The following is a 27,076-nucleotide window of genomic DNA, read 5'->3' on the forward strand; positions in this document are numbered from 1 at the left end:
CAAGGATGGAGAGGACAACAATCAAATGCTGGAAGTCCAGGGGAAAAAAGATGACTAAAAAGCATGCACTGGATGGGGCAACTAAGAGGTCTTCTATGACTGACACTAGAGAGGTTTCAGTGGAATAGTGGATTGGAAGCCTAGTTTCAGCAAGTTAAAGACCGAGCTGGAGGTAGGGAAATGGAGACTGGAAGGGTGGACTAGTGCCAGCAACCTACCTATAAAAGGAAGAACGAGAGAAGAAAGAGACCACACCCAAGTTCTTTTTTGCCAGTAAAAAAAATGAACCTATTTAGAAAGTTAAACAAATTCTTTCGGGATTTACAGAGTATAGGTGAAATTAGTCAGAAATAGTGAAACAACAAAAAAGGTATGGAAAAATATTTTCTATAGCTGAAAGAACCAGATACAATAATATAAAAATCATAATTCATTAACACTTCATTTATATGATTCCAAAGATGCACTTTTAATAAAATTTTGGCATATAAATTAAGCCCATTTTTAGTCTCATTAAATTTTAAAAGGGAAAAAAGAAAGAAAAGATCAAACATCGTATTTCTTACCGAACTTTGGTGTAGTGAAAGTGAATTCTGGACCATCCTTCCCACCTTCGTCTGTGTACGCTGCCATTCGTACCATATACAAAGTGTCACTAGTCAAAGAGGACAGTGTATATTCTGTGTGGGAAGAATCCACATTCACAGCTGGAAGAAATCAGTAAGTGTGCTTTATTCAACTACTCCTGCTTGGTTTAGCCTATATTTGACAGTTTGAGAGTATTAAAAAGGAATCAAAATATATTTTACCAGAAAACAATGTTTCTTTAATAGGACCATGAAAGCAACCACAAGGCACATTCTCAGGTATCTCTTCTCTGAGGTTACTACACATATAACTATATTAACATACTATACTAAGATGTATAACATAAGAAGATGAGACAAATTAGTATTTAAAAGCTTAAGAGAAGACATATTATTAATAACTGATGGTTTCATTACCAGTTTCATTTCCAATGATGGTTCTATAAAATATAGTGTAATTTCTGATAAATCCATTCTGCACATCAACAGGAAGTTGGTCCCACTCTAAGACAGCTTCATTTTTCCCCACTTTTTTTGTCCGGACAGTAGGTCCTTTGGAAGGTGCTGAAACAGAACAAAGGTATTTGCTAACTGAAAATCATCAGAATTTAGTAAATTAGAACTTTGTAAAATTTCATCATCATCAAATTAAACATAATGAGACATATCCCTACTTAAAAGGGACAAAATGTCTTTATTAGTACAAGACTCAACATTTTTCAAAGAAAATAGGTTTGAACTTACGAGCTTGTTTAAGGTATGCCTTTATAGACTCAGGGCTTCCTGGCCCATCAGCATATACTGGAGTGACTGTTATCAGATAACATTTGCTCTCTGCTAAGTTTCCTAAAGTAAAAAGAGTAGATTAAGTATTTTTTTTCCTATAATAAAAAAATCTTGTCAATTCCATTATTTATTTTTATATTACAATTTCATGACCACTGAACTTTCCTTTTATTTTAAAAAAACCTGCAGCTTTTAAAGTAAGCACTGCCTTCTGTGTACTGGATCCAAGCTTAATAGAATAAGGTTTTAAAATTTATTTAAAAATACTTTTATTTTATGTTTATTACTTTTATTGCCAATACAGTGGATAAAAAATATATAGTCATTAAAAGTAATGACTGCATTTATATTCAGTACTTATAAAAACACTGATCTCAAATTACTCTGGATCTTAAAGTCTGATGACTTTTGTACATGTTATGTAATTCTCTGAGAACTGCCACTGAGCAAGATGCCACTAATTAGAGCTACAAAAAGGACTAATGGCTCTGGTTTGTCAGGTGACTGGAAAAAAAAGTAACTGGTGTTATTTCCCTGAGAAATTAACATAATTTTAAAAGAAAAACTATCTTAAATACTTTCTTTATAATCTCTCCAAGTTAACAGAGTAATCTATCTATTCCTTTAGCATATAATAGCAAAATATTTCTTTTTATACAGCAGGTTTGCTGTCTACATCAGAAAATGAGGTGTTTGTTTTACTGAAGTTTATAGCTTTAACAAGAACTTATATCTCCTTGACTAGTATTCATGCAGTCATACATGCTTCTTTGCCTCCTTAGAGTAACCTTCTTGGTAGTTCAGCATTATCGAGAAGATGAGCAATTTCCAAATCCTGTTGTAATGCAGCGACGTCCCTTGGGGCTGCTGGGCTCCGGGGCTGCACGGGGCACCTGCACAGCCAGCAGGTCTCCAGGGCCCGTGCTGTGCTCGTTTAGAAGATTCCCACTGTCCGGCTGTTACCAACCTGCTTTCTAGCTCTGCCTTGCTTTTAATTGGAAAAGGCTGATCAACTAGACAACCAAGGTTATTAAAATTATATTAAATAATAGGTTAATGAGGACCAAAAAGCCTATTTTACGAATAAAGCTTTTAAACTTTATGGTAGCTATATCTCTGTTAACAGCTTTTCTCTGACTAATCATACTATTTGCAGCTGAATTCTAATGGTTATCCTTCTTCACTAAAAAAACCACACAGAGTTCTTTGTTGTCTCTTTAAAATTGTTATATCACTTTAAGCCAGTTGATAAGTAGTACCTTACAATGAGAGCATCTCATTTTGGAGCTCTATAATATCATTACTTTCTGTCCTTCCAGCTTAGAAGACAAGCAAATCTGAGTTCTAGTTCTCCTTCCCTTGTTCAGCAGCTATATGAAGTTAATAAGCTATCCAGATACACTGTAGTAATTTTCTCACTGAAGGATGAGGGAGCTTAATCAGGTACAGAGAACATACCAGTTAGCAGCAGAGGTTGGATTATCTTTTATGTCTCTTAGTTTACAGTTCTGTGAGCATTCCTTTGATGATCAAAGTAATAGTGGAGTATAAAAAGAGGGTAGTATTAACCCCACTTTGCCCATCAACAAACCCTGCAGTTCAGAGAGGTTAAGGGTGACTTGCTGAGAGTCACAAATATAGTAAACAAGATAAAACTAGTAACTATGATAAACTGGAAGTCTTTTCAATGGACCACGAAGTGTACAAAGCAGAAAAGAATATGTAAAAGAAAAATCTGTTTGAAGAGTTAGAAAAAGGACATCAACTTAAATGTTTTTAGCTAGGTATACCTCTTAAATAGGTGCGATGTACAGTACCATCTTCTTGTTGCCAGTCTGGGATACAGGGTGATTTATCTGATAACACACACCACTCAAGTACATATCTGTTTACAGATTCATTTGGAGCAGTCCATTCTACCCAAAGCATGTTATCTTTGGGAAATGCTTTAAGATCCGTTACGGGGTGAGTAGCTTTAAAACAAAGTTTGAATACTGATATGATAAACAAACACTTAAAAATTTGAAATTCCAATATTTTACATTCATTTCCATAACCATGTGGTCTATCATGTTTTTGTAGCATATAACATGTATTTCCATGAATAAAAGCATTTATAATTTACATTAGTCAATTTATTTTGAAACTTAAATTCCTTTCCCCAAATTCTTCAAATGTTTTGTGTATGTAAGCTACAATTTTTTCTTCTTTGAAAGCTAAGTAAAGCTACAGAAAAACAATATATTTAAGTCATATGCATATAAAGTTCCTAAAACCTTAAAATTATATTTTAAAAAGATAATCAAAAAATGTTTAAATGAATTAAGTTGCTTACTGCAAAGTTTGAGCCACACAATAATGGAACAGATCTAGCTGCTGACTGATTTCTGAAAATATAATCACTGTTAATACTGAGGAAACAGTCTTAAAATAGTTATGTTTTTTACAGGAGCCCTGTCCATACCTATCCATCCTTTCCCCTCCTAAGTCAGACTCCATTTCATGGACACAAACCTTGAAAGTCACAGGCAGGGATAGTTAAAACAGATGCATCTGACTTGCCAACCAGATTTCTCGCTGTCAGAGTTGCTATATAGCGATCATTTGTGAGGTTTACTGTCAGTTTTGTGTCATTAACTGTGTAATTTTGTAAACGTGATTTCCATCTTGTGAGAGTCACTTCATAATCCAAGATTTTCCCATTGGCTTCAAAAGGAGGCAATGTCTGTAATAAAATAGTTTATTTTAAAAATGTATTTCATAAATCTTGAGTAAAATTAACCAATTTTTGTTCATGCTCACAAATTCTGCTATTGTATCAAATCTCTAAATATTTAATAGGAAGATACTGGCAACCTTACTTTGAACTCACTGCTGAAGTAAAACTACTATTCACTGAATGAAGAGTAAAAGCATGACTTCAACTAAGAGGGAAAAGTAGCATCATCTTGTCAACTTTTAGTCCTGTATATCATTCTGTGCTGCTGCTATGTGGGCCTAAATTATTTTATGCCTGAGTATTTTTCTATCTTTTTTTAGTATGATCCATTTATGAACATTTATGGAGTGCATGACAATTTTACTTCCTGTTACCAGCATACATTTTGATTACTCAAAACATTTATTAATTATTTCGTATGAAGTACTCAGGAAAGTTCAATAAAAGACAAGGTAGCTGTTCTTATAAAATGTTCACAGATCTATGCTGAAGTGTCTACGACAGATCACCTGCAGTTTATGAGCCTGACCTCTATCACAGTATATATAAAGCTTTGTGTTTCTGTTTATTAAAAATAGTTATTGGGGCATAGGGTATATAGCTCAGTGGTAGAATGCATGCTTAATGTGTAGTCGAACTGTAATCATTCTACATAATAAAACCAGAAAAAAAAAAAAAAAGAATGCATGCTTAGAATGCACAAGGCCCTGGTTTCAAGCCCCAGAACCTCCACCAAAAAAAAAAAAAAAAAAAGTTATCAAATGCTTTGCTAATATTAAATGAATAAAAATTAAACTTTATTCATAGTACCATATAAAATGTATTTATATGAGATAAAAGATATAAATAGGTGATTTTTTTTTTTTACCTTCCATATGAGTTGTACAGATCTGTAGCCATGAGTATGAGATGGCTCTATTTTATACCAGAAACTCGGTGTCTTGGATGGTCCTAAAGAGATGACACATGCTTTTTAAAATAAAAGTTTTTATTACAACAGTAAAATAAAATCCTGGAAATTTTTCTCTTACTTTTGTTCTTAATATTCTTGCCCTTCAATTACATGGTGTCTCTAACTCTTTCCTTATACCAGCATTTTCCTATCCCAGCATGATATGCCTGGGTGTTCCTTTAGTCAGGGTGATAGCTTGATGATTGAGATTATATTGGAACTCTTTTGTAATCTTAAAATTGTAAAGGTACAAATATATTCTAAGCAATAACCAAAGATGTACCACTATTTATTTTTGCTAAAAATCAAATTGAAAAATCATATTTAAATACATGTTTAAAACCCCTAAATGCTTACAGGTAAAATATAGGACAAATTAAAATAAATGGAGTAAATGTCGTATAAGTTTATTGCCTTATGTTGGGATAAGTCAGTGTAACAGGATCAAAATGAATTCACAGGATTGTTGTGATAATCATCTACCATATGAAAAAGCACTTTATAAAACAATGTATCAAATGCTAGTAATTAGTAATTTTTATAAATCTAATTACCAAATATGGTATAGAATAAAGAGGAATCTGAATAAAATCTAAGCAGTGATATGCTAATCACGAAGAGGTAATTACAATGACAAGAGAAAAGGGGAAAGGCAGACCAGGAAGGCTGGGGAAAAGCTACCAGTATAGGAGATTCAAATAGATGTATGTATGAGTACAATGCAGCACCCCAAAAGAATAAAGAACATGAAGTTAAGAAGGAAATTTTATGGGCTGGAAATATTTCCTAACATAAAGAGAACCCAGAAGTTCACTAAGTTAAAGAAATGCGTAATCCACGTTTTGGGCTCCAGATACCTCTTTGATTTGACAAAGGTTATGTACCATCTCCCTAGAAAATGCACACAGGCACTAACCACAGTATTTTGCCTACATTTAAAGTAGTTCAGGAACTCCCTCAACTGACCCAAGTACCCTTAAAGGCTCCTCGAATATTAGTTTCAGAAGTCCTCGCCAAGACAGAGGAATCTGATTGAGGACTCCCAAACCAGAAATACTAGGATTACTTTCTTTCCTGCTATTGATGAGAATAAGAGAAAATTCTTAGTGGAGAAGGGTACTTTACCTTCCTGCCTTTGCATTCTCAATTCACTTAACTATCCAAACCTCTGGTAGAGCTCCATGGAAGTGAAGAGATATAGGTGGCAGGAGAGGTTTTAAAGTCATGACTGCTGCCACTGACACCTAAAGAGTGTGACTATGATAGGAAAATGTTCAAAATAAAAATCTATATGCCACAGGACTATTTCTTGATGGCTACAGAAGAAATCAGTAACATAACTGCTTTGGGGTGGGAGTCTTTACATCATATATCCTTTTATGCCTTTTGGATTCTCCACTGTATGGACTGCATTATCATGAGAAAAAAAGGGAAAATGAAAATCAACCAATCAACCAATCAACCAAAATGTCAGGATGTTTTTCCAGGGGCTTTTTAAATACAGATAGAAAAAAAATGAAGAAAAAATATAGTAAAAATATGTTTGACAGCGAGGGTCTAAGGCATACTTTTGCTAGATAGTGTAAATTAAATGATTCAGAATGTAATTCTCTGGTAGAGATATCTCTGGACCACTCTCCTTTAATAAAATGTTCTGGATTTACCATTAAGCTAATGGTTTCTCATGGTATCTAAGACACCATTCCATAATTTTCTTTAGGTATCAAAAAGGTTTATATTATCAATAATGCACATTAAATTCTGTATCTTGATATCCTTTAAAAATAAAAGTGTAAAATATCAGTTTGAATACAATGATCACAAAATAAGAAGCAATGAGGTCCATATTCTTAAAAGTAGACACAATTTATAGTCAGAATTCTAATAGTTCTATTTCTTCATATACTTATTTACTTACTATCTTCATATGTGATCCCACTTGCTTCTTCACTCCAGTCACTCCAAAATCCTTTACCGTCTTCCTTCATACAGCGAATCCTAAACACATACTCTGTAAAAGGCTTAAGGTCCTGGACAGTGAATGAAGATCGGGTAGATGCTGTATCTTCAGGAGGAATCTGAAACAAAGCAAATTGACCAACAAAAAAAACCCCAAAGGTATTTATTATAGGTTTTTCAAACTGCCTAAGATTTTAGAAACTAATTAATAAAACAAGACTAATAACTTATGAGTAAGACTAATTTAACTCAAGTTCTGAAGAGAAATAAATCCAAGTCAGAATGTAGTCAAAAGTAGTAAAGTTAACAGGTTTGGGAAATATAGAAACATTAGTCCTTTCTTCTTTCCTTTCTTTCTTTTTTCCATGTACCTATTAAGGTCTCAGCAGGAAAAAGATGGAAATTCCAATCAGAATTTAATTAAAGGAAGGTTTACTAAAGGGAATATGGGCAGAGTGTAGGGAAACCTTAGACAGTATAGGCAGTACCCTGGGGCTTGTAGGTGTTACCACCTTTAGGCTCAAAGGGATGAGGGAACCTGAAAGAACTGGAAAGAACAGGGTCAGATTCGGTACTTGAGAGGAGCAGTGACCTTAGGCTCAAAGGCCAGAAAGCTCCAGGGAAGAAGCAGGGAAAATAAATATGCTGATCTCACTTCTCTCTCTTCTTTCTCTTGTCAGGCCCCCACCTCCCATTAACTAGAAACTCATTAGGAAACTAGAGGGAAGGGAACCAACAGATAAAATCCACATAGGTCAGCATCCCAAGACCAAGAGTAGGGTGGAGTAGGGTGGAGAAGGGTGGAGTGTAGATCTAGATAAAGTAAAAGGAAGATATCCAGCCCAATTAAGAAAAACAAAAGCATCTGCAAATCTTGAACTCCCATTTTATCCTTTCCCACTCTTTCCCCACCTCCTTGGTAACCATGAGTTTGTTTTCTACGTCTGTGAGTCTGTTTCTGTTTTGTAAATAAGTTCACTTGTGCCTTTTTCCCCCCTAGATTCCATATTTTAGTATATACTGTATAGCACAGGCAATTATATTCAATATATTGTAGTAATCTATAATGAAAAAGAATATGAAAAGGAATATATATATGTACATGTATAACTGAAACATTATGCTGAATGTCAGAAATTGGACAACATTGTAAACTGACTATACTTCAATAAAAAAGAAAAAAAGAAAGAAAAACAAAAGCTACCACTATAGATAAACCTGGTTTTCAGGAAAAAAAGGACTAAATATAAATAAATAACACATTCTTTCTACTACTCTGAGAGTTCAATATTGAATACAAAATAGGTGTCAGTCTTTTTTGTACCAAAGAATTAAAATTCTCTGATATTAAAAAATATTTTGAAGGACTTCTGGTATGTATCCTCTCTGTACAGGATGAAGCATTAATGCACTTTGGTTTGTTCCTTTTTCTGATTGTATTCTGAGCCCTTTAGATAAGTGGAATGGAGGACAGAAGTAGGAAGGTCATGCATAGGTTTAATTCTCTTCTGGGCTCATTATTGCAACCAGAGAAACAAAGCAAAAGCATACTGTTAGTGATAAACAGAGTTACAACAAAGAACAGTATGGGGAATTTAATGCTATGGTGACAGCCTTTTAAAAAGCTCCAAGTATTTCTTTTGCTGATAGCATCATCTTTGGGTACACTGTCCTTTTCCTTTTCAGTCTTACAAGTTCTCCACAATCTCTTCCTCTACCTCATGGGTTGGTAAACTTTCTATAAAGGGCTAGATTGTAAATATTTTAGGCTTTGAGTCAGATAGTGTCTGTTGCAACTACTCAACCCTTTCTATGTAGCAGAAAAATAGCCAGAGATTAATATGCAAACAAATGTGTGTGGCTGTATCCTAATAAAGCTTTATTTACAAAAACAGATGGCAGGCTAAATTTGGCTCACAGATATAGTTTCTGCTAACACCCCCCCCCCCACCTTATCAATATAATCTCTTCATTTTTACTCCTCCACTTAATATGCCTCTTGTTATTTGTGGTCCTTTCACTTCCCATTAAAAATGCTATTCCCTGTCATCCCGGACGACTTCTTTATTTCACTTAAAACCTACTGTATTCAGCAAAACTGCATTTTTTCTATGGATGTCTTCCTGTTGGCCTTTGCTTGAAATACAGACCTAGAAGAGGTGTCAAGTAAAATGTTTCATGTAACCAGAAACTTAAGACATTCAGAAAATGATTGAGATTTTTAGGTTAGAGGGTTGGAAGAAAGACTATTTGAATAAACAGTAACCTTCAATTTACCTGGTTCCAAGTTGAGGCATCTTTGGTCCTATATTGTATGTTATATTTCATTCTTATAAAACTCTTAATACTTGAGTTGATCCATGTCAATTTTAAAATACTAGACAGTTCCTCTGAGTTGCTGACTGATAAATTATGTGGTGGATTGGGCTTCACTGAAGAATAAAATAGATCAAAATATTTTTACAATTTCTTACACAAACTCAAATATACTCTTTATATTTTCACACTATGCATTTATTTTCACCAAATGAACTAATTTCTCTAAAAACAATGCTATGCCATACGATTATAATGGAAAGGAAAGGTTTCTAAAGAAACTTTAGCTTTCCTTGTCAGTTTATTACATTCATTAACCTTTTCAGGTTCTGATATTAAGGCAATTAAATATTTATAAGAAATTTTAAAAAAGAATAAAAATGGAACATGTATACTATGATTATAATGCTGTAAAATGTCTGATATTTGGACAAATACCAGAAGATGACATTCGAAGTGGAAACAGCTATAAATGTGGTTGGATTATAGATATTATTCTTTTTCCAAATTACTTTAAATGTCGTTGATAAACCGAAATTGTAAAAGTCACTAAGATAATGAACTAAATGCTTGTTTTTATATTACTAAACTTAGAACTACTTTAATTTATAAACCACTGCATGTTCTAATAAATTCTTAAATTCACGTTTATATCTACCTTTATCTACAGGATCAAAATTGATATGATTTGATGTAACCTTCCCAAGGGCATTCTCTGCTTCTACCCAGACTTCAATGTTGACAAAATACACAGGAGAATAATCAACAGTGCATGAGGTGGGATCCTCACGTTTTGCTCTACAATCATCAAACTTCTCTGTTGCCCTAAATACAAAAATGGTAGAATCAGTCATTAAAAACAGATTTGAAAAAAAATAGAATGAAAAATGAAAAAGGCTCCTTGAAAAGAATTTGATGAGACCCAGATTATTATAGCTTCGAATAAATTAATTGAGTAAGTTTAGAATAAATTGTTGAAAACCAAATAAAATTTCTTAGAAACTCACCTGTTTTTCTTTAAAACTGAGTTTAATCTATATCTTAAAACACAAAATTATTTTCAAAATTTTACTCTAAGAATATCACATTAAGAATATTATGCTCTATCCCCACTGACACTTCTCCAAAAATTATCTATTTCATCTAATATTTGTACTGTTTCTTTCTTTTCCTGAAATAGAATCTTTACCAGCAATGTCTTTAAGAACCGTGTGCTTTTTCAAGCACAATATGCTAGCAGATGGGAGGAGGACAGGGATAAGATTTTCCATCACCCCAAAAATTCCGTCAGCCCCTTTCCAGTCAAACTCAGGCAACCACTTTCTGATTTCTATCACAACAGAAAGTTCCAAGTGGTATTACTATATTTATTCACATATGTTTATGTCATACAATTAATATTTATATATACACACACAATTTTTCAAAATAGAAGGATAAATCAAAACCAAACCAAAATAGGTAACCTCTAGAGAGAGGGAGGAAATAAGGTTGAGGAGACAGGGAACTGAGACTTCTGTAAATATATATTGTTTTAGAAATCTGACTTTTTGGATTAATTCATTATTTTAAACGATTAAGAAAATTCCTAAAAACCAAAACCAAAATGAAACATATGAATTCTTGTACTGAGTTGGGGGTATAGCACATAGAAACTATTTCAAGTAACTCTAAAATAGTAATTTAATTATACCCTTGGTGAAAGAAAAACATTCTTAAAATTCTTTTCAACAATCATACTGTTGATGCTAACATTATAATTGTTATTTTGTAGCTATTGTGTTTACTGTGGAATAAAGCAAATGAATAATTACGTTGGTATTTTGGGGAATTAAGGTTTTCATCACAGAAAAAAGGAGATGTAGATGTTAGATGAATTAAGTAAAAACCCATAGTCTGAATTTTAACTTGGAAATATCAATATGAGTTCATAATATATTTTACCTTAAAAACATTCCTAGCTCTCTCCACTGAAAAAGCCTAGAAATAGTAACAACCCAGTAGCAGTGAGTTCCCCAGCACCCAGGCTACAGTCTATAAATAGTATTTCACACTAAATGGACCCATGACTACTTGGGAAATGGCTGATTCTGGTTCTGGGGCAGAAAATATATTAAGATGAGCCTGGAACATTATGTCATATCAGAAATCAGGAAGCTATCAAAGACTAATGAAAATTGTGTCAAAAGGATGAGCCAATCTGAAAAGTTCCAAAGATGCAACAATTTAAGTATCAATTGTTGATAACTTTAATGGATTAAAATACATCAACTATGTTAAAGTAAGAATTCATAATGAGGAGAAAAACACCTTATTATCTACCTTTTGATGATGCTGGGAACCAATGTAACTGGTTAATAAAAGGAAAACACTGAAACCATTTTGCTTCTCTTACGTGAACCATACCTCACGGTAACCAATAGTTGATGAAGAAAAGTATTCTTTAAGTATTTCAGCTGATTAAAAAAAGATAAAGAATACCACTATTTTGTACCTCATATACAAATAATGATCACTGATAATGACTCAAACCTTTAAGTGAAAAACTAATGGGAAGCAACATGGTTAAATCCTCAAAACATTCTGCTGAGTCATAAATCCTTTCACAAAAGAGCACACACTATGTGATTCCATTTGTATGACATTCTGGAACAGGTCAAAATCTATAGTAAAGAAAATCAGACAAGTAGTTGCCCTGTGGGGTGAAATAGGGTGGTGACTGGGATTGACCAGGAAGGGCATGAGGGTGTTAGTAATGTCTATACCTTGATAGGGGTTTGAGTTACACAGTCACTAGTCAAAACTCAATGAGCAATACACTTAGGATATGTAAGTATTATCTTTAGAGATACATAAATTTTATCTAAAATCAAAAATATACCTGTAAACATCCAGCTAATTAATATAGTTAATATTGTAAATGCTTAAGTTTAAGGGTGAAATATAAGAATGTCTGCAACTCACTCTGAAATGCATAAAAAAAGAGATGGATTTCATGTGTTGGGATTTCTTTCTTTCCCCTGCTCAGAAAAGGGGGTCAAGAGGAGCAAGAGACTAGCCTTGGTCCTTAAGCCTCCAGAAAGGTCCTCCCCAACTCCACCTTTTCTTACACAAAAAATGAATACCAGCCCTTCTGTATGTATCTGGAAAGGCGTGTGCCGCTGCCTAAATGTTTGTCATTCCCCAGAGAGGGGACAGGATACCCTCCATCTCTTGGCAACATCTCATCTCTTACTTTTGTTATTGCCTTTCCCATACCAACCTTGGTTTTATCCTATTCTACACTTCAGATTTCTATTTTGTGTTGAACTTGCTGCTTGCTTTCATATTGAAAAGATGACATTGCCCCAAGAGCCAAAAATAAATGGGAATTGAAAAAAAAAAGAAAGATGGATTGACAGGCAGAGAGAATGATATACATAAATAGGTATGTGATAAAGCAAATAAAGTAAAATGTTAATTGTAGAATCTAGCTAATAAGTATGTATAAGTATTCACTGCAGAATTCTTTCAACTTTTCTTTATGTTTGGGAAAAAATGGGGAATTTTATAATGAATGGTTCAGGCTGACAATACTTGAAACCACTGCTCAATCTTAGTGTAAGAAAAACAATCAAACATTATATGGTGGTTCCTAATGGAAGTAAACATCATTCCTATGAATTATGAACTACTTTTGGAAAAACAACAACAATAATTCCACCCCAAATCTGATTATCTAGATCCACTGGTAAGCTTTAGAAAATAAAGGGATAGAGGAATGTGTTAAACAATGTATAATCAATATTTTAACAACTGAATTGCAAAGAGAAAGAAAGAAAAGAGAGGGGTGGGTATAGCTCAGTTGTAGAGAGCATGCTTAGCATACATGAGGTCCTGGGTTCAATCCCCAGTACCTCCCATTAATAAACAAACAAACAAACCTAATTGTCCCCCCCCCAAAAAAAGAGAGAAGTAGATGGAAACAATGGTTAAGAGAGACAAGACATATCAATTTGCAACATATGGTGATTATTTATATAAAAATATTTATACATATAATTATGAGACAACGGGAAATTTAAACACTAAAAATGCGACAGTGTTTTCAATTATATTTGTGTATAATAATGGTATGTAGTTATGTTTTTAAAAAAGTGTCCTTATATTTTAGAGGCATCTTTTATGGATGAGGCGACAAGATATCTGAGATTTTCTTTAACACAATCTGGGGTGGGGTATATATAAAATAAGACTGGTCATGAGCTGATCATTAACTTAAGCTTGATGATAGGCACATGAGGATTTCTTTTACTATTCTTTCTACTTTCATGTTTCAGATGTTCCAAAAACAAAAGGTTAAATAAAATGCTTAAAAATTTGCTTTTAACATTACTACTTGACAAAATAAAAATTCCAGCACAAAAGGCTAACTTAATAAATTCAACATACAACAAATTTAAAATAACTTGCCATTCAGATTTTAAAGTGAAGTTTGTTTCCAGGTATGTTTCCCTTCCAGGATCCCACTGACACATCATTTTCTTTCCTTCATTCACAATACAACTCAAATTTTTAGGTTTTTCTGGAGGTACTAAAAAGGAAAAATAAGCAATTTTCAAAAAGTTTTGTACCCACAAATAGCATGCAATTTATATACTACCAAAGATATTTAAAACAACTAGGTAGAAAAAACAAACCCAAGCAAAAAGCAAGGACATAATGAAAGACTGGTGACTAAACATTAATTTTTATTTAAATTCAAACTTCTTCCTAGATAGTAACATAAATTTTCTATCATAATTGTCATTAACTAGTATATTTCAAATTTTCTACATAAAATCAACTTTCATTTATAGCTGGATAGCATTATTTCTCCATTAAGTGTATTTTAAAAAATATCTGCATGTTTGTAAGAGGCAATTAAACAGAAGCAAAAACAATTCATTTATATTTCTTTCTATTGCCTTCCTAAATTCTGCTGGAGAAAAAGCAAATGCCAAAATTGTAATTTTAAGTGACCCACACAAATTTGGTAATCCACTCTTAGATCATACTAAGTTTACTTATTTACTTCAACACAGAAAAAGGACTCTCTCCAGTATTTATTCACCTTCTTCAGGTAGCAGCTTTACATTGCATTTCTCAGCAGTTAAGGGATAATGAAAGTTGCTATGAGTACATTCAGAGATATCAATTCAACAGTATTTTCAGGGGATGTCTTATGTCAAAGTATTTCTCTAGAAAACTGACAGATGCTTGAATTTCAGGAAAAATACAAAACTTGTGTTACTCTTTAGGCTTACAGTATATCTGTAATGCAAATGCAGTTGCACTTCTACTCTTTTTTTTTTTTAATCATTTAAAAGTCCATAAACGATAAATGCCGGAGAGGGTATGGAGAAAAGGGAACCCTCCTACACTGCTGGTGGGAATGCAGTTTGGTGCAGCCACTATGGAAAACAGTTGGAGATTCTTCAAAAAACTAAACATAGAATTACCATATTAAAAAAATAAATAAACACATATAAAGTCACTGAGCAAACAAGTTACTGCATTTCATAAAGATCAACAGACAACAGACATTCATTAACTGAAGTAAGAAAAAAGTAAAACAAAACTTACAGCCTGAAATTATCCTGATTCCATAAACGTTCTGATCAATCTGTCCAAATGTACGAATGTTGCAAGTGAGTTGAATATTTAATAAAGATATATTTGTAAATGTGACACTAGATGCTGTTCTGTTTATGACAGTATACTGTTCATAAGGAACAGTAACATGGTTTGTTTTCCAGAAAATATAATTAGCATTTACATGAAAATAATCCATACATTTTTCCTTTAGCACACAAACTGCCGTGAAATTAGAACCAAGTTGTACAACTGGAGATTCAGGACTGATATGACCACATGGTTCTAGAAGTTCACCTGAAAAAGAATAATAACAGAAAATATAAAATGGACTGAATTTTTCTGGCATAAAATGACATTTTGTATCAATGCAGTCCCTCAATCTTCATTAAAATCTCTCTAAAGGCACAGAAAAAGAAGAAACAGTAAAAGTTAATATGATCAGAATTTAATACCTAAATATGTAAAGAAATACATAAATTGTATGGCAGTTGGAGCTGGATTTTTAAAAAATCCTATGCAAGCTTCAGGCCTTTTTATACTATTCTAACTTTGCTTTAGGAAATATAGTTTGCCTGCAGCATGATTCATACTTGTTCTGCCACCAATCCTGTTCCTCGATTCAGACCCAGTGTCCAAATTAGACCCTCAGGAAGATAGTGATCTCTGCTCCTCTCTAGTGCTGACTTCTGTTGGAGGTGTGGATGTGGGCATGGAAAGATACTGTACATTGCTCATATATCAAAATCAGAAAAAGAAAAGAGCAAGGGAGCAATAAAAGAATGGAAAGAATAGAATAAGATGGCCAAACATATTGGTTTTAACAATAAGTGTATGAGATAAAATCCCATATTAAAAACAAAGAATCAGACTGCATAAAAAAAATAAAACACAACTAATACTTTAACTATCACCTACTTTATGTTGATGACATCCAAACCCCTGTCTCTGGCCCTAACTTCCTATGCTTTCAATGGCTTATAAGACACATCCACCTGAGATATCCTGTAGGTACTTCAAAATGAACATGTCTAAAACTACACGCATCAGAGTCCCTTCCAAACTTATCTTTCTTATTCTTACTTCTCTACTTCTGCTAACAGCACCACTGCCATCTAGTCATCTAGGCCAGATAACCTTATGGTACTTCAACATCTCTCTCTAATTAGCCTCCTCCAATAGTCCAAGTCTTGCTGGTTCTATATTTTTAAACGTAGATCAACCTCTTCTCACCAACCCCATTTTGGCTGCTGAAGCTCAGGCCATCATATTAATACCACAATTTGACCACCTTCCAGTTTACCCTACATACCGCTCCAGAGTTATTCAAAATTGATTATGCCATTTTCCTATTTTAAATTATTTAATGGCTACCTATTACCATCAAGACAAAAATTCTTCTATTTGGCATGGCTCTATTCTCTTTCTCTATTCTCACTGTCCAGAAATTTAAGGCAGCTTTCTCTAGTGAATCCCATCTGCCAATGGAATTTGAAGTTCTAGCTGAGTGTCAGTTTCCTCATTTGGAAAATGAAGTTAATAATGGCTATCTTGAAGAGTTTTCTGAGATCAGAAATTACTTATGTAAAGAACCTACCACGATGCCTAGTATTCAAAAGGCCTCCAATAAATGGTAGCCTATTATCATTACTATTACTCTCCAAAGACAAGTAATCTAGTCACATTGATGGGGTCTGAAGAGTCCCTTAGGGGTGTCTGGTTCTAGCAGTTAAGGTAAAAAGGCACAGGAATCACAGAATTATGAAACTGAGAAAAACCTTGGTGATCATTTACTTCAACCCTTTATTTTATAAAGAAAACTGAGACACTTTTACAGAGTCATTTTAGAGTCAACCTCAATTAACAGCCAGATTCTTCTAATTCCCAACTTGGTCCCAAGCTACACTGCACAAAGGATAAAACTACTTTAAAAGAGCTAAACAATTATTTTCTCATTTCCATACGTCTCAAAGTCAGCATGATGAATTAAAAACATTTTTTGCAGTCAAAATTACACTCCCAAATGAAATCCTGAGACCTCTCATAAAGCCCATAAGGTCCAGAGTCAGAATGTCTGCTTCTTTGTCTGAAAACTTATAATGTGGCCTAGTTACATGACTTTGATATTATTTATACATGTTTACTGTAAGTCATGTGCACAAATTACTCTAAATTTCCACCTTGTGGCATACTAATAAGTTACCTTATGATACTGAGCCAGTCTTTGAAACTCCCTAAACCTTACTTTACTCCCTAGACCTTGGTAAAATCATTCCTGTTTCACTTTCTCCACAGTGATTAGAGGAAACTGTAAATATGAAATATACTTTGGAGTGCTAAAGAACATAAGATATAACCAGACACTCAATAATTTTTAATTACATAGAATAAGAGAAGTACCAGAACTGGGCAAATGTTCCAGTTTTCAAAGTGAAAAACAGGCTCACTGAAACCATCCAATGCCAAATGAAGCCCATTTTTATAGGGCTACCAGGACACTTGAGATTGAATTTTAGAAATATAGCATTTTAATTAAAAAAAAAAGTACTGGATAAAGTTAGTTGGGATATCCATATAGACAAGATGAAGAATTGTGGATTACAATATACTACAACAGATATTAGAATGAACATTATGAAACTCTTGATACTTAGCTACTGTTCTTCTATAAAAACAAATTCACAGATTTAAACTAACAGATTTTTAAATTGGTTGACTACTCATATATAAAAGTCACTGACTAAGAAAAAAAGTCAACAAGAGGGAGGTCTTGAGTAGTATGCTAAAGTATCTGTCCTCAGTCCTTGCGGCAGACCCTATTTTCCAAAGAAGGTCACATCTATATATGTATACCATCCCACAAGCTTGTCTTATAAAGTGACTGATACTCCTTCCACAAAGAAATGGGGTCTACATCTTAGCTGGCAAAAAAATCCTATGTTGCTTTAATAAAAATGATGTTCAGATCAAAGTAATAAAGTCACTATACTCAGACCATATCTAGTTCTGACACTTACATTTTTATGCTTCCTGTGGCCAGGCACTGTCCAAATGCCTTCTGTATATTAACTCATTTAATTCTCACAATAACCCCAGGAGTTAGGGACCATTATTATCCCTCTCTTACAGAGCAGGAAACTGAGACACAGATTAAGCGACTGGACAAAGTCTCACAGCCAGTAAATGGGAGAGGTGGATGGTATTACAGTCTAAATCTGATATGGGAAACCAAGAGAATAATCAGGAGGGTAACCTGGACATGCAGGGTTGGAAACCAAGTCCTGTAAAGAATTAGGACAACTGGGTAAGTTTAGTTTGGGGAAGAGAGGAGTTAGAGACACAGGAAAGCAATCCTTCAATACTTAGAGAGTTCAACAGTGGGAAAGTAAAGTGGGCTTACCTTAGAAGGATTTCTTACTTTAGAAGCTTTCTTTAGAACAATTAATGAGAAAAAGTTACAGGAGGAATTTTTGGGTTCAAGAATAAGGAAAGGCTTTCTAAATAAGAAAAAATTTCAACATAAAGTTTGTGCCACTTGAAGTGTTTAAAAAGAGGTTGCATTCCTGGATTTGAAGAGGGTTTGATTTAGAGCAGTGATTCTCCAACTACGATCCTGGTGAAGGATCAGTTTAGGTTTTTTTCTCCCAATCTTTCACAGACAGACTTTTGTTTTATATTTGATGAGACAAGTCCACTGATCACATGCTTGAATGTCATGGCTATGTCAAATTGTTAAAAGAGTTTCTAAACATTTCTCCTTAATTTCTGTGCTTATCTCATTGTGAACAATAACCACCCAGTTCTCAGACCAGCATCAAGCTGTGTATCAGTCTGAGCAATACTGCTCTAAGTGACCTCTTCATTCTGGTGTCACAATCACACTGCTGCTCAGTGACACATTTGGCTATTAAGGAGTGAAGTGCTGAAACAATAGATTTTCTCCTATTTCTTTATTTAAAGTAATTTTTTTCTCTTCCCCATCTTAAAGTTATTGTTAGTATAACTAAATAGCATTTAGGATTACTGAGTGATTAAGTGTCTTTTAACTCAAATTATACAAATTATAATTTATCAAGAGTATTTTTACTTCTTAAATTCATTTTTAAGATATCGTTTTCTCAATAATAATCCTAGAAAGAATAAATATATAAGCATTATTATATAACCATATAAAATACATAAACCTAATTTTGGGGGTTGGGAGGAACCTTACCTATAGATCCAGTAGTGAGGAAAATAAACAAAGCTTGCACTATCCAAGTATGCAATGTCAACATCTTGCATAGATATTTCTGTAAAAGACATATGTAATATTAAATATTTTTTCTTATTACATATAATAAGTTAAGACAATTTCTAAAGCTCTTGTTTCCATTGTACATCTGTTTTCTAAATGGTGGTAAAATTCTTATGAGAATGCAGAGAACAAGTTTTAAGTCTTCAGAATACTTTTCTTTATTCCCACTGAAGTTATGGCTATGTAAAATATTGCTGGAAAACATAATTTATACTTTAAGGTTAACTGAAAGAGAAATTCTCTTTCTGTATTATGAACTCTTGTACTATTAGTAAATTATCTGTGAGACTGAGAGCTTCAGAAAGAAAAATTTCTACATGGCAAAACCCACCATTACCACCTTCAAAAGATACTTGACAAAATGGAAAAACAGTTTAAAATTCATAGCATGACCAAAAATATCCCCTGATAAATTAAGAATGCCTACAAATCACTAAAAACTTCCAACACTTAGGAGAAAAAAAAGACAACATTGAGTTGAACAGGAAATTTATAGAGAAGGAAATACGAGCAACTCAAACAAATGAAATACTTTCAACCTCACTCATGATGAGATACAAATTAAAACTAACCAAATAGGAATGTAAGATGATACAGACACTCTGGGAAACAATTTGGCAGTTCTTTACCAAGTTAAAAGCACATCATAAGACTCAGCATGTCCACTCCTAAGAAAGTACCCAAGAGAAATAAAAATATATGCCCACATGAAGACATACTCAAATGTTCATAGCATTTTATTCATAATAGTCACAAACTAGAAACAACCCAAATGTCAATCTACTGGTGAATAGATAAACAAATATCCAAACGATGGATACCACAGAATATCACTCAGCAACAAAAGGGAACAAACTAGTGATACATGTAATAGTATGAATGACTTTCAAGAGCATTATTCTGAACGAAAGAAGCCAAACACAACAAGCTATGTAACGTAAAATTCTATGTATAGGAAACTTAACAAATGGCAAAACTAGGGTGACAAAAAGCCGATCAGGGGTTGTCTGGGGCTGAGGTGGGGAAGGGGAATTGATGTTAAGGGGCACAAAGGAACATCTGAGGATGACAGAAATGTGGTATGACCTGATTTGTGGTGGTGACAACAAGATTCTATACATTCGTCAAAATTTACCAAATTGTGTCAAGAACTGTGAAGGCTCTGAGATTTGATCCTACTTGTAAAGCTAACAAGTCAGCCTGCCAGGTTCATGAATACTGGCAAAGACACGAGACTCCTGAGTCAGAGACAAATGACTTTATTACTCATACCAGGAGTAGTAGTCAGAGTTATCAGCATTTTCTTGTGCCAGCTGTGTGAACCTCAAATCCCGCAGAGCACTGTGAAAAGAGTCAGGTAACACCTGTACTTGTAGTGGGTTGTGTCACAGGAGAGGAAGACTAAGCTTCTTGGAAACCTGAATCTTTTAAAATGGCGGTAAACATGCCTGCCCTTAACGCTGGAGGGAGACATTAGCTCTGTTTTTGAAGGCTATACGCAAACCTGCCCTTCGCTTTATGGAGAGCCACCATTTCTATCTTCCAATATCCTTGAAAAGATAGTCTGGAAAAAAGGCAGTCAGAGCTTTTGCTCGTAAGACATGAAGAAATGCAAGAGACGCAGAGAGAACTGTTTCCTAACAAACCATTCACTACAAGTTGGTGAATTCTATTGTTTAAAATCAGACCTCAATTAAAAACAAAACCTACCCAGAAAAGGAAAACAGCCAAAAGAAACAGGGCTAAATCCCTTCAAGATATGTACAAGAATGCTCACAGAAGTTTTATTCATAAAAGCTGAAAACAGAAGCAAACAAAAATCTGTTAAGTAGTAGAAAAGATAATTGTGGTATATTCAAGTAATTGAATCACAGCAATGAAAAAGAATAAATTACAGGTACTTACAACATGACTGAATCTCATGTATAATACAGAAAAAAAAAACAGACAAAAAAACGTATAGTTGGTGAGGGAGCAGGGATAAATTAAGAGTTTGGGATTAACATATACACACTACTATATAAAACAGATAAGCAAAAAGGACCTACGGTAAAGGACAGGGAACTCTTTTCAATCTCTTATAATAACCTATAATGAATGGAAAAGAATCTGAAAAACAGATAAATAAAGATAGATATATAACTGAATCACTTTGCTGTGCACCTGAAACTAACACAACATTGTAAACTATACTTCAATTTTAAAAAGTTAAAAAAATGTATAATCTACATGAGTCCCTTTATATGAAGTTCAAAAACAGGCCAACAATCTATGGAGATAGGTCAGAATAGTGGCTACCTTTTTTTTTTTTTGGTGGTGGTGGGGGTTAGTGAAGGACAGATGAGAGCATTCTAGGATACTGAACATTTACTGTACACTTACGGTATGTGAACTTTATTGCATGTTAAGTTGTATTTAGGAATAACAGTAAACAAACAAAACTATCACGATATCATTCTCATCTTGAGTATTGGCAAAGATATAAAAACTAAAAAGTTATCAACATGGGGTTCTGAGAATATGACATAAAGGCATTATCATGCACTGCCAGTTATAGTGCAAACTGGCATAACCTTCCCAACAAATTGTACACTTAAAACTGTGAATTTTATTGTTTGTTAATTAGACAGTTAAGAACAAACAAAAAACCTATCCAGGTAAGGTGTATGGCCAGTTTTGCACTATCAATCAAAAAAATTAAAGTACACATATGCTTGAATCTAATAATTCTAATTCTAATGTTATCCTATGGATATGAGCAAAACAACACATGTACAAGGTCATTCACTACCACATTCTTTTTAATAGCAAAAGGTTGAAGCAACCTAAATGTTCATAAATAGGGAACTAGGTAAATTATGGCATATCCAAACACAGTATGCATGTAGTCATAAAAAAAGAGGATGTTCTATATGCACAGATATATAATGATATCTAAAATACATGGCTAAGGTACAGAACAGTGTATTTATTATTGTGGGCAAAAACAACAATAAAAGACAATACACATACTCATTCCCTTTTATGTGATAAAGTATCTCTAGAAGGATAAAAATTCAAATACTGGCTGCCACTGGGGGTTTGAGACACTAGGGTGGGAGGAAGACTCTCTACCATATACTCCTTGTACCTTTCCAATGTTGTACCCTTTTGTACTTAATCAGAAATAAATATAATTTAAATTTAAAAATATTTAAGGTGTAAACTTTCTCTCCCATATAGAACTACTAACTTCTTGATGAGGGCTTCATAGTCTTATATTTGGAACAAAGTATTATTTTACTAAATATAAATACTAACTTGACTTTTATACTACCTAAATGCGTAACAGTCAATCTGTAACAAAAATTATTGGATAATGAATTGTTTATAGACTGTCTCAGGGAAGGGCTTAAAAGAACTAAGTTGCAGGAACCATTTTCTTCTATCTGCTTTATTCCTTACTTCCCAACTTTAGTCTTAGAGAAATCCAAAATATCATTCAACTGTTCATCAAAACAACAGAACAAAAAACAGCCTGAGCACGTTGGTAGAGGAGTATGTGGTCATGTCATCCTGACCACCCACCCTACCTTGTTCACATTGCAGAGAGGTTTCTTTATAGTTCTGAAAACTGGCAATCTTTCTATGCGCTACAGTCTTACAACAAAACTCTGAAACAAGAGGTCCCATGAAGGTTATTTATGATTACTTCAAAGCAATTAGATTTATCTGAGTAGTGCCATTAAACATAAGTAAAAGGAAAACAGGCAAAGGTAGGTTTCATATTTTAACAGTTAGAAAGTAATATTTCCTCATTTTTTAAGGACTGTCATTGAGATGTGATAAAGGAGTATTTGTCAAGGAACTTGATTTCATAGTCCAAACCTAAGAGATGGAGACACAATAGTACTATCTAAAATACTACACGTAATACAATCCACTTCATCTGGGGGCTTGTTTTAAAATTGACAGAACTGGCATTACTCTGCTTATTTTTCCCCTTCTTTCATTGTGTTGACAATAAATATTCAATTTTAAATTTTATTATTGGCACTATCCTTTCTCATCTCTTGCAGAATTTCTATGCATATATTATAAACACATATTGCATATACTGATTTTCCTTCAAATCTACATGTTATCTTCAAAGCTTCTATGAAATCAAAACATGACTACTAACCACAGATATAGGAAAGGTTTATTCCAAGAACTGAGTGGTTGTTCTACCCAGCAGCAATTCAACTATGGTGATTTCAACATAATAATGTGTTGAAAGGAGTTACAAGATGCATCATAAGTAATTCACTACTATAAGTAACAAAATTTATGAGTGATTTAGCTAAAAAATAAGAACAAATCCAAGATTATCCTTACAGCTGTTCATTCTCATTTACCTTAATTATCACAGATTTTCTCAAGTGGGAGAAAAAGCAGTGGTTATAATTGATAAATATTTAATAGGTTAGCCCTTTATAAATTATTTTATTCCTATGGATTGTGATTTTTGAGTTTTTTCTTTTTGACTTGATAAAAATTAGGATAGAATGAAAAAAGCATGAATAATAAATTCAGGTTTACACTGTGTACGAGGAAGATTATCAGTATAAACTTTGTTACTATAGTAACATTACTATTACAACTGGAGAATACTAGATGAACTACAACTGACAAATAGAAGGCAAAGTGATACTTGCTGAATAAAGAAGCTGAGCAGGGATCAGGATGGGGCAAATTTCAATATGGGTATCTTTTACATCATGTCATACAAAATACAGTGTTACTATGAATAAATTTGCAAAACGCTAGTCTTATCTATATTATATTAACTGAGTATCAACTATTTAAAATGTTTTTAATTCAAATTTTAAAAATTCGTTATCATTTTAATAGATATTTTCATCGCATATAAATTCTCAATTGATCTTTCAGTACTTAAAAAATGTAGCTCCACTAACTTCTCACTTGCATTGTTCCCAATAAGAAATCTGTTATTAGGCTTATTTTTGTTCTTTTGTATAAAAGGTCTATTTTTCCCCGCTGGATACACATAAATTTTTTATAACTAGTTTTATCACTAGTTTTCAGAAATCTGATTGTGGTGCACCTTGGTGTAGTTTTCATCATGTTTTCTGTGCTTAGAGCTTGTTGAGTTTCTTGGAACTGGTTTATAGTTTTTATCAATTCTGGAAAACTTCTGGCCATTATTTCTTTAAATCTATTTTTGTCTGCCCCTCTTGCTCCCATCCTTTTTTGCGGATTCCAATAACATGTGTATCAGGGTGCTTTAAGTAGTCCTGCAGCGCACTGATGATCAGCTCATTTTTTTCTTTTTTTCTCAGTTTTTTTAATGATAATTTCTACTGTTGTGTCTTTTAAGTTTACTAACCTTTTCCTCTGCAATGCCTAATCTGCCATTAACCCTAACTAGTGTACTTTTCATCTCTAGAAGTTTAATTTGAGTCTTCTTCATAACTTCTATAACTCTATTTAACTTTTTGAACATGTAGAACACAGTTGTAACAGTTGGCAGTAGGCTAGTTCAATCACAGGGTCCCACCTCATTTGTTTCTCATCTCAAGATCCCTGCTTTCATCATCCAGTGTCCAATGTCTTATCATTGTTTTATGTATTTTTTTTTCTGTTTCATGGTTGTTCAGACAGGAGAGTAAATCTTAATCTTGTAATCCCATTTTGGCCGGAAGTACAAGTAGCATAGTCATTTGGATACCAAATCAAACAAGAATTACACAATAAAACTATTGTCACACTATTATGAGTTGGTGAAAAAGCTGAATTAAAGCACAAATTTGTTCTACCAATGTATTTGAAAGCAAACAAACAAAACCCCCCATAAATACTAAGTATTTTGCCTAAAAACACAAGTGTGGTTCCACAGGAGAAAAGACACTAATGTTATCCAGTATATTTATTAACAGATTAAAGAAAACTACACAATTATTCCACTAGATGCTTAAAAAGTATCTGACAACATTCAACATTGTTCCTTTAAAATTTTAAAATAACAACGAAGTGTCAGAAAACTAAGACTGAAAGAGACCATCCTTATCTTGATGAAGTATATAACAAAGAAGAGGATGGACTCTGTAATCAGACTGCCTGTATTCAAATCCCAGCTCCTCTATTTTTAATAAAACATCGTAGGCAAGTTATTTAATATGGTTCACTTTCATTTTTCTTGTCTGTAAAAATGAAGGTAACACCACCACCTATCCATATACTACAGAGGACTTCTGTCAAGATTAAATAAGTCACTACACATAAAGCGCTTAGACTCAATCTGCCTCATACTATATACTCAATAAATGGTAACAGCCGTTATCACTGCAGCTCTTGCTGCCACAGTACTTTATCAGAAACCTATAGTAAACATCTTATTTAAAGATAAAAATGAGAAGTATTCCTATTAAAGTCAGGATTCAAACAAGAAGCTTGAAGTCATCTCTTATTCAACATTGTTCTAGAGGGCTTAAACAAAAATATTTAAAAAAAAACCAAATAAATGATATATTAAAATGGAAAAAGAAAAACTTGTAGATGACATGATCACCTATCAACAAAAAGAATCAAACTACAAACTATTAAGACTACTGAGACTTTAGCATAATAGCTGAATGAAAGATCATCAAAATACCCCTCTCCTATATACCAATAATAACCAATTAGAAAATGGGATAGAAAAAATCCTATTCACAATCATATCAAAAACTAATACATCTAGGGAAAAAAAATCACATCAGAACTATGAGAGAAGTTTATGGAGAAAACTACAAAACTTTTCTAAAAGGTTCACTATATAGAGCATCAGTTCTTCACAAATTACGACATTAATGCAATACAATTTTAATCCAAATTGCAAAGTGGTTTACTATGAAACTTTACAAACCAATTTAAAACTTCACATAAAATATTAGAGAATAGCCAAAAGCCAATTTTCAAAAAGAGTAAACACAATACTTGATGTACCACCTATTAAGACATACTATAAAGTTACAGCAAGTAAAGCTCGGCACTAACAGCAATAGACAATTAAATCAAGTACAAAACAAAAAGTCCAGAAACAGACCCATGTATATATAAGAATTTAATATATTATGGGAAAAAAAGACATCTCATATTACCGAGGAAATAAAGGACTATTCAATAAATAGTATTTGGACAACTGGCTCCACAAACAAAAAAATAAACAGCCCTACTTCATCACTGACACATAGACTCCAGATTGATTAATGAAAAACAAAATTGCAGGACTGCTGGAAGAAAATACAGAGTAGGTTTATGACCTTAGAGTTAGAAAAGGCCTTTTACAAATTATCACTGACTGTTTAAGACATACAAAAAAGTTTAAAAAGTACTTTGGTGACCATCCGTGTTCTCACCACAGCCTAAGAAATAAAACATTACAAATACAGTTGAAGCCAAATAAACAGTTCTTGCCCGTAAGTAGTTCAAAGTTTAGAGGGGTAGAATACGCAGAGTGCAACAGGAGCATAGAGAAAACCCAGTTCAGACAGGGCCCAGGACAGCCCATCATGAAATGAGTAAAGGTTATCTGGACAGAGAAAACAGCATAAACACAAGCTATACATCATCTTTTACTCTATAGCTGTAGACTACCAATGACAGAATCCCAGCGCATGCCAGTCTAAAACCAGAGTTGTGCTACCTGAAACTACTTGGCGTTAAGAGAGACACATAAAACAGAACATCCAAACAAAAACAGAAGACCAATATGAAATGCACTATTCAGAAGTAATGAAAACAATGAAACTGATTAACTTCAGAAGCAAATGAAAATTTGGAGGCAGACAATTCAAATTTTAACAGCGTAAAAGATGTATTGTGCT

The 27,076-nt window shown here is 33.5% G+C and overlaps 1 protein-coding gene across 1 annotated transcript in view; it reads right to left on the reverse strand.

Moving 5' to 3' along the window:
- IL6ST (interleukin 6 signal transducer) overlaps positions 1 to 27,076 on the reverse strand; it is a 50,864-nt gene that overhangs the window by 19,511 nt on the left and 4,277 nt on the right. Inside the window, exons 2-13 of the mRNA XM_032472392.1 lie at positions 19,146 to 19,224; positions 14,924 to 15,229; positions 13,772 to 13,892; positions 9,978 to 10,144; positions 9,281 to 9,435; positions 6,963 to 7,122; positions 4,961 to 5,043; positions 3,888 to 4,098; positions 3,164 to 3,346; positions 1,332 to 1,433; positions 1,005 to 1,151; positions 567 to 707 (exon numbers count right to left, since the gene is read on the reverse strand). Of these exons, the coding sequence (XP_032328283.1) occupies positions 567 to 707; positions 1,005 to 1,151; positions 1,332 to 1,433; positions 3,164 to 3,346; positions 3,888 to 4,098; positions 4,961 to 5,043; positions 6,963 to 7,122; positions 9,281 to 9,435; positions 9,978 to 10,144; positions 13,772 to 13,892; positions 14,924 to 15,229; positions 19,146 to 19,209 (1,840 nt within the window). The 5' untranslated portion in view covers positions 19,210 to 19,224. The remainder of the gene's footprint in view (positions 1 to 566; positions 708 to 1,004; positions 1,152 to 1,331; positions 1,434 to 3,163; positions 3,347 to 3,887; positions 4,099 to 4,960; positions 5,044 to 6,962; positions 7,123 to 9,280; positions 9,436 to 9,977; positions 10,145 to 13,771; positions 13,893 to 14,923; positions 15,230 to 19,145; positions 19,225 to 27,076) is intronic.

The sequence above is a fragment of the Camelus ferus genome, chromosome 3 (assembly GCF_009834535.1).
Source record: "Camelus ferus isolate YT-003-E chromosome 3, BCGSAC_Cfer_1.0, whole genome shotgun sequence".
Taxonomy (NCBI): domain Eukaryota; kingdom Metazoa; phylum Chordata; class Mammalia; order Artiodactyla; family Camelidae; genus Camelus; species Camelus ferus.